Consider the following 11474-nt stretch of genomic DNA (forward strand, 5'->3'; position numbering starts at 1 on the left):
GGGTCCCCACTTAATAAAAAAAAAAAAAAAAAAACCAAAAAAACCCTTTACTGTTGCAACTACTCTAAGCTTTGTTACTTACAGTTGCATAAAGTAAGTGAAAAAAACACACAATCAACATGTGTAGCTGCCCACAAATTTCTGTGTAGTCAATTAAAGGATGTTGAATTCCTGTAAAGAAAATATATTTCCTAAGTGAGCTCTCTCAACTAGGGGGAAAAAAGGGAGCTGAAGGAAGAAGGCTTTTTTACTGTTGCAACTACTCTAAGCTTTGTTACTTACAGTTGCATAAAGTAAGTGAAAAAAACACACAATCAACATGTGTAGCTGCCCACAAATTTCTGTGTAGTCAATTAAAGGATGTTGAATTCCTGTAAAGAAAATATATTTCCTAAGTGAGCTCTCTCAACTAGGGGGAAAAAAGGGAGCTGAAGGAAGAAGGCTTTAAACAGCGAGATGTGAACTGCCACAAAATCAGCTTAAATAAATTGTATCATTTAAGAGAGATTTTCAGAACTGCCTGTGTGTAAAACTCATGGTCTTCACAACAGAAATACCATTCTGTAGAGACAACAGGAACCCGTGCTCCATTTAAAACAAGCCCCAAACTTAAGAGCTGTATTGCAACCTTCTGCTGTCAGTCTTGCACGAAAGAAAAACACCTAAAGACTCAGAAGAAAATCTCAGCTGAAGAGTGGATTATACGTGCAATGAAAATATCAGAAATGCTTGTGCTAGACAGGAAATTGCATGCATTTTCAGGTATGATGTTTCCTGCACAATCTCAGTGCCAGCCATTCATTTCCATTTTGTATTTCTGCCACCAGAATACAGAAGCAGAGAGCAATTCAAAGCAGGTTTGCATCACAGCTCACAGAAAGCAGTGTTTCACTGACAGTTTTAAAGCCAGTACTTAGGCCCTTTTTAGATGTAAAAGATGTTTACATGCAATAGCTTAATAAACATCTGAGTTCCAAAAGATATTCGAGTTAGAGACCCAGAGCAAAAGGTATTTCACCACCAGGATTCACTGCAGCTGAACTGAGAGCTCGGCTGAAGGATATTACCCAGGCTCTCACTCACTGCCTCAAATCAAAAAGGCTTTAAAATACAGCACAGGGAATATAAACAAAGTTTTACAGCAAGTAAGAATTGGCCCAACAGCCTTCAGAACAAAGCACACCAGCAGCAATCCCATGCGCACCAGTTACAGATGTTAACATGGCCTCTCTACTCGAATGTGCAACTCCTGTCATTATGGCCGTATGAACCACTTGGGCCAGAGCATCTCTCAAACAATATATTGTTCCCCATACCATCCCAAAGATCCCTCCGCCCACCACTGCGTATTCCTACAAGTGATTCCCCAATTGTCTAAATACAGCCCACAGTTTTCATCACCTTCAGTGTAAAACTAATCAATGGCCATATTTAAAGCTGACTTGTTCCTGCTTATTTACTACTAGGAAATAAGACCAAAAAGAACCCTGGAAAATACCATCAGTAACAGATAAATTTCAATTAAAAATAACTAGATTAAAAGTGGTCAATGGACAGATCTTAAAACACGTAGCACGTCAACTTTGTCTCCTTCTAGCTTTTTAAATCACCACCCAGTGTTAAGGAAAATTTTACATTGTGTACACAATATTACATTAACACAAGAAATCAGGGGTTTTCCTGTATGTTGCTTTACTGCTGTTATCTATTTTCTAGCCTTTCTCCCATTCTAACTTACTGTTTCTCTAATCAACTAGACTTTGCCCTATAGGTGTTTTCAATTCCCATGTAAAATAGCTATTGTGCATGTATGTATTAATCCAGGCTCATCTTTCTTGATCCAGCTTCTGAGACATTCTAAAAAAAATTGTAAGTTTCTTCTGTTAGCAATTCACATTTTTCTCTTTAGAATTGTTTTTTACAATTGAGTGGCTTTGTATTTATCATGGTATCTGTTCTTAAACAGTTTCACAGAAGCATACCATATGGAAACAATATAATCCAAATGAATAATGTGCCTCAAATCTGGTAACATCTCATTATTGAACTTTAAGTAGTTTTCAGTTCTGCCATTAATTCCCATCATTTGCCAGTACAAGATTCACACTCAATACTTCAGTGTTAGATACAACCTCTCCTCAGACTGTAAAACTAGTACGGGAAATACCTGGCTTAGAAATGGAGTCACAAAGACCGTATCCACTATAACACAGCTTCAATTTTTCTTCATTACGTGAAAAGAAAAATATGCAGCTATTACAATACAATAATACATTAACAGTACATGTCATCATGATGGTACTGAACTTAGAAAGTAGACCTGTAAGCGGCCTTGTATTTAGCTTTTAAGGTTGAACCCATTCCTGCAGTTGGTACAAAACTTGGTCGTCTTTTCATGCCTAGCCTAAACCAGATACTTCTGCCAGCACAGCTGTATGGGGCGGAGGTGCAACTCCCAGTTTGCAGCCATACCCCAGCAGAACACACTAACGCTGGTATCACTACACCAGCCTAACTACCTGTGTTCGTGTGGCCCGTCTGAAGAGCTCAACCCGAGGCACGTCCATGCCAACTGCTCTCACCTACAGCACAACAGCACACCAAGAAAATACCGACCAGATACAAGCTCACTTAAAAGGTGCAGACTGCCAAAGAGTGTGTTACGACAGAGTTCTACTCTTCTGACTGTGCTGAATATGCAGCCATTTGTTTTTCTTCGCTTTTAGAACTTTATTTTGTCCAGAGCTGCTAACCACAATACTTAGTAAATTATTCTTCCATGGAAACAAGTCCAGCACTTAGCACAGAGAAACTAAAACAGTGTAACTCAACTTCCCTAGGGACAACTTCATATGAAAAATGGGTTTATAATGTAAGAGAACACGCTCAAATCCAGTTATTTAAATACATGGTGAGCTAATGATGCAAGTATTCTTCCAAAGAAAAACAAAAACAAAACAACCCACTCAAAACCCCCCAAAAAAACCCACCCAAGAAAACCCATCCAAAAAAACCAAAAGCCCCTCATCTTCCACCTGGCATAGATGGAGAACGTGCCAGTTTGCCCCCTTATCCCTTAAAAATACTTTTTAATTGATCAACTTCAATGAGGGGTGACAGAGCTGTAGTGTTAACACTATCGAGTCTTGAGATGGACCCGCACAAACATTGCCCAGAGTCGCAGCCAGCCCCGAAAGCCCCATTCCCTCTCGCCGCCCAGCCCAGCAGTAACATACTTGTCTGGCCTGACCAGCAGCCGAGATGCAAGAGCCCAAACTGTTCATCGCTCACCAGGCAAACAATAAAATAGGTTACAAGTAGGGACAAGTGGGTCCGCTACAGTCGGTCCTGCGAGGGAGCCCCAGTCTTTGCTGTTTAAAGATGAGAAAACCCAGGCGATGGGGTGGGGAGGAAAGGGGCGAGAGGACCGGCTTCATCTCATGCACCGGCTTATGGGGCTACTCATTTCTGGTATCCAAACACTTCTCCCAACGGTGGGGGAAAAGACATTTCAGACTGCGTTCTCAAACACTTACTGCAAAGTCTGAGTTTTCAGTTGAATAGGCAGGCTTTCTGGGAACTGTAATATATTTGCAAATTCACCACAGATTTTACTTTTTCCAAATTTATTAGGAGGGGTGCTCCTTCCTTCTATAGCTGCGTTACAGAATTAGTGCAATCTCTCAGCTACCAGTTCACAATGAACTCGGGGTTACAGCTTTGCTTTTTCTTGCTTTGACATGATTTTCTTTAAGTATTATTGCTTTCGCCATTATGGCCAATTTTATTTACCGATTCTCTTTATTGTATAGTCCGTGTAGAGAGTCCTTGTGATGAAAATACCAAATAACCCCCCCCAAATCTCATGTGTCATCACAAGCATGTGATTTTCTAGAAGAAAGTCTTGCTCATTATGAATTAACGAACACTACAGCCCAGTAATCCAACTCAGGAAAAGAAATCAGAAATTCCTTACATACGGTAAGAAAGATTTAAAAGAGATTTAACTGCAGAAACTAGCATAATATCCAAGCAGAGACAACACCTCTGTATGTAAACTATTAAAATTCATTCCTTTGTGTATTACCTTCTAACATAGCAATTTAAACCATTTTCTTTACGTGAGGGTAGTTACAGGCATTTACCATAACTTGACTACCACCAAGAAAAACCCTAACTGAAAAAAAACCCTAAAAAATTAAGAGAGCAAGCAGGCAGTTCAGACTGAATTAGCTACAGCAGCACAAACATTCTGAGCGAACACGGAAACCCACTGCTGTTTGCAAAATGACAGTGGGGAGAGGCCGCGAGAGTCCACCAAGCTACGCGTTAACTTACAAAGTGAAGTCTTACTATAAAGACCACGAAATCTATATAAACAGCCATTTTACAGACAGGTAAGTTATGGCACATAAGAGCCAGCAGCAGAGCCTGAAAATCCTGCAGCCCGCACAGGACCACACTACCAAGACTATCTGTCACCTGGATTTGGCCTTGAACTGACCTGAAACCCCAACTACCTCCCCGCTTAGAAAGTGTGAGTAAGAAGGTAAAAGCTTCCAAAATTAGTATTTCTAATTCAGAATGTGGTGAAGTGATTCTGCTGTGTCTTACTACACAATGTAACCCACTGATACTTTACCTTTGCGTAGTAATTTACTGTTTTAAAATAACCACACGGCATACAGTGGTTGTTTGTAAGAATTCTAATTTTTTTCAACTAGGTTATTTGGCTTTTTCCTAGAATACAGCATTATTTTTTCTTCGTTTAATTAGCTGCGCTCTGCCCTTCAGGATGAAAGATACATGGTAATTAAATTGTGTCTATTATTACAGAAAAACCACAGCTACTCAGAAGAGGTATCTGGACAGGGGCTTGACAGAACTAGCCTCTAAGTGCTCCCCTCCCTTCAGCCCTCCTGCTTTTGCTTCTACCAAGCTCACAAAAAAAGATGCAAAACATGTCCCCGAGATACCTGTCAGGCTCTCTGTTAATGTTTTAGCTACGAACTGGTCTATCTTCAGACAGACACAGACTCTTGATAAAGTAATTTTAGTCTAAATCATGGCTTTAAAAGATATCATTTATTTTATGTCATTGCATTCAGGTTCTCCAGACTGGAGGCTGGACATTTTCCCTCACTGCTTCCATCCAAGTTCTCATCCCTTCACCTCGCGTTCCTCAACTGCTTTCAGTTAACAGGGTATTTTGTGATCAAAGGTTTTAAGAACTGAAAAAAAAAAAAACAGAAGAGAGATAAAATTTTATTTTTCTGTATGAATAAAGAACAAACAGATCCACTAAGCAGTCAAGAAAAACGCTTACAACAATAACTAGGACAAAAAGCCCGCAGCAACGTCAGCTCAACATCCAGTAGGTTCAATAGGGTGCAAGGAAAAAGTCCTTTCTGAAGGACTGAGCACCAAATACCCCCGTCCTCAGCTAAACCATGTAGAGCTTCTCATTGCTTTAGCTTAGGTAGTAGAGGCTGCAGCCTTTATATTTGATGTGGATTACTTCAAGTCTTCTGTTCCTTAGAGCATATTACCCATCTCTTCCAATGGACGTGAGCAGGGGGCAAATGTAAGGAGGTAAGCCACCAGTAACTCCCTTTCTAGCATAACAGTTCATTTACTATTCTCACTTGCAAGCAGCATGAAATAACTTCACAAAAACAGGAGCCTTGGCCTCAAATTCTTTTGCTTCTTGAAATGCAAAAATCTTCATAAAGTAACACCAATCTGGTTTTGGTTTAGGATTGACAGTGAAATGACTCATTCTGGTAAACAAAATGGGTCATCTTTTTCAGGTAACACTTCCAGGATTATTACAAATTGAGTTGAAAAGGTTATTTAATAAGTAACTTGGTAAAATCTTCCACTGTTGTAAATACAATAGCACAGTTCAGTGCTGCTGATTCAGTTTCCTCAATTCTTCACTTGAACTTCAGGCTCTATTTTAATGTAATGAGTTACAAGATCTGCTGTAACGTTTTTCCTCAAAACACTTAAGTATTCATTCGCACCACACCAAATTAAACAGAAGCTGCACAGTGTCTCTCCTAACACAGACAAAGTTTATTACGTATTGGATATCTTTACGGAATGACTAATGGATCACCTTGAAGCACCAGTTCTTCAGTGCCAGCAGAGCCATTTCAAATGTCTTCGTACTAAAATACCTCAACGTTTTAAAAGGCTACATTTTTGTACAAGTCCCAGTATTATCAGGCTTCAACAGAAAGAAAGGACAGATTATGCATATGATGAAACTCCTCCTTATCAATGCACTTATTCTGAGATCTTGGACCAAACCCCCAGGCTGGTACAAACAGGCATAGCTTCAATGAACCTGTGCTAATTTACATCAACTGAGGCTATGGCTCCACATCAAAGAACCCTAAAGTGTTCCTCACCTACACAAACTGTATTTAAAAAAAAATATATGCTGGCATGTATTCACTTGATTTCGTGTTCATGTTTCTAATAATTTCAGAACTTAATTTTCATAGAGACTTATTCTAAGCTAAATAGAGATCTCAGTAGAGGAAAACCTTAATAGCCTTCATATCCAATGGTAATTTGGAAACCTGTATCTTTCCTGAATTCTCAGGTATTACTTAAAGTAAAAAGGCTCACTTCTTTCCTGGGCTATTTTTGTAGTTCCCAATGTCATAAAAACCCCAAGCATCTCCCATTTTGGAGCAGTACTCAGTGGAAAACTCAAGATTCTCCTGCATGCTCTTCCGCCTGCTCTAATACAAAGGAGGTTTCTTAAGAGAGGCTCAAAATGCTCAAACTTTCTCAAATTAAAAAGAGAAAGTGCTGTTACAACATGAAAAGATGATTAAGGTCCAAGTTCTTTCCATGCATTACCTAGGTGGGTTTTTTTTTTGAGGCATGTAAACACCTGCCTATATAACTGTGTATGTGAAGATAAAAGCAGCATTTGAGCTGATGACTTGTGATCTGGAACATTCCTTCCTTTTGGACATCAGCTAGCTAGGAACGGGTTACTGTGCCTTCTTGCTAAGGCTCTTTCGAGATTTGTTTTTGTTTTGAAGCTGTTTGTTTTTTAAAGAACACATATTGTAATCGGATCGGTATTTGCATCTCCTTGAAAGAGCAGTATCATCAGGAAAATCTAGATGCTCTCATATACCACTGAACTTCCCCCCTGGGTTTACTTAACAATGCATACTCTACAATCATACAAGAATTATTTTGTTGGCATATCATAACACCAAGCTCTTCAAGAATAAATTGAGATAACACTGCCAAATTCTCTTCTGCAGTACAAAAAAAGAATACTCAAAAATCAGCAGTTTCTGTCATTCAATGTCCTCTTTAATACCAAAAATCTCACACAAGCCTACTTGAAATCCAGCCTTCTAACATGAATTGGTGCAATACTACTACAGAACAACATGAACACACTCAAGAATCCATTGTGTTACGTAGGCTCAGCAAGAGTCTTCAAGACTTTCAGGTCAGAAGCACACCAAAGTGAACATGCACACTCTTAAGAACCTCAGAAGGGTTTGGGCTTACACCACAACACTGCTGACATTTGCTAGTGTTATTAATATTTATTGACTATTTTTTTTTTCCACTTCATCAGCAATCAGTCCTGGAAACAGCCTTATAAACTCCACACATTATAGTTCACAAGGAACAAAGGTCTATGGTTGCTTTCACAATGTGCAGAGGAGGAAGCAAGCTCCTATGAGTAAATGCATGCTGTTACATTGCTGACTGAAGTCTTACACATGATAGCAAGATGGTCTTCTCTGGCCTCTCTTCTGGTGGCAGTAGAAACACAGCATGCAACTGTGCTTCTCAGCTTCTTGAGGTTTACAAAGGACATACTTAAGCATGATCTTAGCCTAATCTAAATAAGCCCTTGATGGACATTCCCGAGAAGACAGAAATCAACCAGAAAATGGGGATGGCAATTAAATGAGGGAATAAGATGGATTACCCACTTCACACCTCCACCTTTAAACGGACAGTTGACTTAATTGCCGGACTTAAGTTGCTGTTAACAGTTCGCAGCTACATTTGTTCCCCCCCCTCCCAAAAATGGTCCAGGATGTGCCTTCAGAGATGCCAGATAGGATAAGTATTTATACAGAAGGCAGAGTTGCTGAAAAAACTTGGAAGTACTTGAAATAAAAACCTCTTACCATCCCATCACCCTGCTACAGACCACCTGACAACCTGGATCATCTGATCACATCTACGCTAGACCTCTCCACTAAGCGTGGACCGGTTGTTGGCATTTCAGGCACGCCAACCAAGAGACCCTGACTTCGGACTGGAGACAGTACATTTTAAAAGGGCAAAGCAAGTATGACTGTAAACAAAACCCAGAAAACCCTCCTGCTGCTTCCATCAACATACTGCCAAATACTCAGACCTTCACTGATAAAAGGAAACCATAGCACCCACAGTGCAAAATTATGGAAAATATTTGCAGTAGGCAAATCCTCCACAGCTATTCTTCCCTGATTTTCAGTGCCTTGATAACGAGGAGGAAGGGCGGTAGCACTACACTGTTGCCTTCATCTTTACTGGTCACTGGAAAATAATTTCTGATCACTTTTATTGAAGGAATTCAAAACTGTTACACGTTTGAAGAAGTGGCAAAGAACAGACAACACAGGCACTACCACCAGCTAAGCCCTATGGCAAGGCAAACCACCCAGAAAAATCCAGAAAGCAGTAAAAACACCATTCTGTAAGCCAGAAACCACTCTGCCCTCCCCGTACCTGTGGGGAGACTCTACAGATTTACTGAAAGATTTCTCCTCTTCTTACAACACGTAGAGAGGTACAGTTAGAGTATATACAAAAGGTTTTTGTATTCACTTTCAACTCTAGTAATGGTAGCTCAGTTCCACCAGCGTTGAAAGAAATTAACAGACAAAAAGCAGTGGCACGTACAATCCTCAAGACCTCACACAGGTTTAAGAAAAACCAGCAATAGCCACTGCCCCTCATAGCCAGCGGCACAGGACCCGGGCTTCTCGAACAGATTTTGGAGCTGGACCTCAGTGGCAGAGATCCAGCAGCAAAACCCCGGTCTTTCAAATCATCCTCTTAGACACCAGATGTTAAGTTTCAAGTCCCAACTCTGAGAAACTGAAAAGCTGAAGTTTTTCTGCAAGACACTCAAGTCAGGATGTTAAATTCCACTGTTTTATACCATCTTAAGACTCAGACTGAGCACTCCAGAAATCACTTTTTTAAATCCTTCCGCTCATTTTTATTTAGCGCCCATACCATTAAAAAAAAAAATACATATTCTATGCTACACATAAGGACTTAAAACAATCCAAGATTCATTTTCCTAGTGTATCTACCAGCTGCAAGCCACTACCAAAGTAACCAGTAACCCTAAATGGCTCATTTACTTAAAATGGTGCAAGAATTACTCTGCTAATAGTGGAGTGTCACACCACAGACCTGGGGAAAAACTTTTCATAGCATCAGCCATCTGTGCACTGGTTTGTTAAAAGAATATTGAGAAAAATCAGCATACTTCTCAACAAAAGCCTTAAATTTGAATCAAATCGAAGTCAATAAGCAAACAAAGCTCCCAACAATGTTCTTTTACCCACTCTATGCACTGAGATAAACTTGCTCCTTGTAGCACATGGGGGAAAACCCAGGAGCACATGAAAATGATACAGCTACTGAAGAAGAGCTAAACCCCAAAAAACTCAATACCTAATCATGTTGCTGATACTTGGTTTCTTATGGAATCTTGACCCCTGTATGTATATGAGAAGCTCAGGACTACATCAAAGAATGAATTCAACGAACCAGTAAATGAATCCACACTTCCAGTTGCTATTATGACTAAATTTCATTTTATGTAAGACTAAGACACACTCTTGGTCAAATTCCATAATTTCTGCATCTCACAGCATGTAATTAAGCAAACAACAAGCTTCACTTTAACTATCAAAAGCTAAACACTACCCAAATACAAGCACAGGGAGGGACAAGGAATAAAAGGGTCTTAACACATGCCAAAATTGAGGTGCGCTGTATAGATACAATCAGCCAAAGTTTCATCCTCAAAGAACAGGACTGGAAGGTCTTCTCCCTTAAATGTATTCTGAACATGGACACCGTCAAACCTAAACCCTTCTAAAACAACTCAGGTTCTTGAGAAATGCTTGAGATTTTCAATAAGTTCTCTGGTGAGCTCATATCCTTCCTTTCTTGCTTAGCCATCTTTGCTCAACAGCGCATTCACAGCCCCCAGGATGAGCATACCACAGATACAGCTTTATGTTTTCGATTAAAACGTACCCTACAACAGAAGTAAGCTGAATATTCCTTATTGTTATATCAGAAACATTCCCAACTTTGAACTCGGTCTACAGGAAACAGAAAACAAACAAATTCTCTTTCTTAAGCCCTGCCTTTAGGAAGGAAGGATAAGCTTTGCATACTGATTCGTACATTCTGAAGAAAGCAGATTACATCTAGGATAAGGAAATTGCAAAAAAGTACCCAAGTGGGACAGAATGGTAAGTAAAAAACAACAAATACTCAAGGGCAAAAAAAAAAAAACAAACCACCAACCAAAAACCAGCAACGGAGAACAACTTAAGACTCAAACCCCCTTTCTAGACCTGCCACTAAATTAGGGCAGCAGCGCAAAGCACAGAATAATCATTTCTGTTGCAGTATTTTCTCCCAGGCTTCTCAAGAACCATTAGCTTTGAGCAGAAAAAACAAAGGTTATAGAATCGGTGCCACCCCCAGGTGCCCCGCTGTACGGATTTCATTAGACTAAAAGCTGCTTCTCCCCCACCCCACTCCATGCACCGCCGTAACAACTCCAAATTATCCCCGAGATGATACAGTCCGAGAGGTGAAGCGCTCCCTGTTCACAAGCCCAGCACTCTGCGCTCCCAGCTCCGGCTCAGCACAAAGCTCACCATCCATTTTAAAAGCCAGCCAGGCTCCTTTCCAACACAACTTATACGCTTTAATACTTATTGTGTTTAACCTACTCAGATGACCCTTTGATACAAGAGCAGAGAAAATCCATCTTAAAAAAAAAAAAAAAAGTATCGATATCAATATAAACAAACGGCGTCTTCTGCAGATGGCGATTACGGCAATTAACCCCTCCACAAAGCGCGCCGGTGGAGCACCAAGCAGAAATCTGGTCACCCAAATATTCAAACTCCCTAACTTCACCATGTAACAAAGGCTTTTAAGGCTTTTATTCCCCCCTCCTAATTTGAGCTAACAATCCTTGGTGAATTATTCATACTCCTCAACTCACATTGTCCAACCGCCATCCCCCCCCCACCGCGGGTTTTGGGGGGTTTTTTTTAAGCTTAGTATTTCCAGATTCCAAACCGGCCCTTTTCTGCGCAAAACCTGAACCCCACAGGCACGGTGGCGATCAATTCCTACCCACTCATTTTCAGAAGCAATGGCAGCCC

The 11474-nt window shown here is 40.3% G+C and overlaps 1 protein-coding gene across 1 annotated transcript in view; it reads right to left on the minus strand.

Moving 5' to 3' along the window:
* HIF1A (hypoxia inducible factor 1 alpha subunit) overlaps positions 1-11474 on the minus strand; it is a 45177-nt gene that overhangs the window by 21547 nt on the left and 12156 nt on the right. Inside the window, exon 2 of the mRNA XM_019472899.1 lies at positions 10324-10391. Within this exon, the coding sequence (XP_019328444.1) occupies positions 10324-10391 (68 nt within the window). The remainder of the gene's footprint in view (positions 1-10323; positions 10392-11474) is intronic.

Source organism: Aptenodytes forsteri, unplaced genomic scaffold, assembly GCF_000699145.1.
Source record: "Aptenodytes forsteri isolate BGI_AS27 unplaced genomic scaffold, ASM69914v1 Scaffold410, whole genome shotgun sequence".
Classification (NCBI taxonomy): domain Eukaryota; kingdom Metazoa; phylum Chordata; class Aves; order Sphenisciformes; family Spheniscidae; genus Aptenodytes; species Aptenodytes forsteri.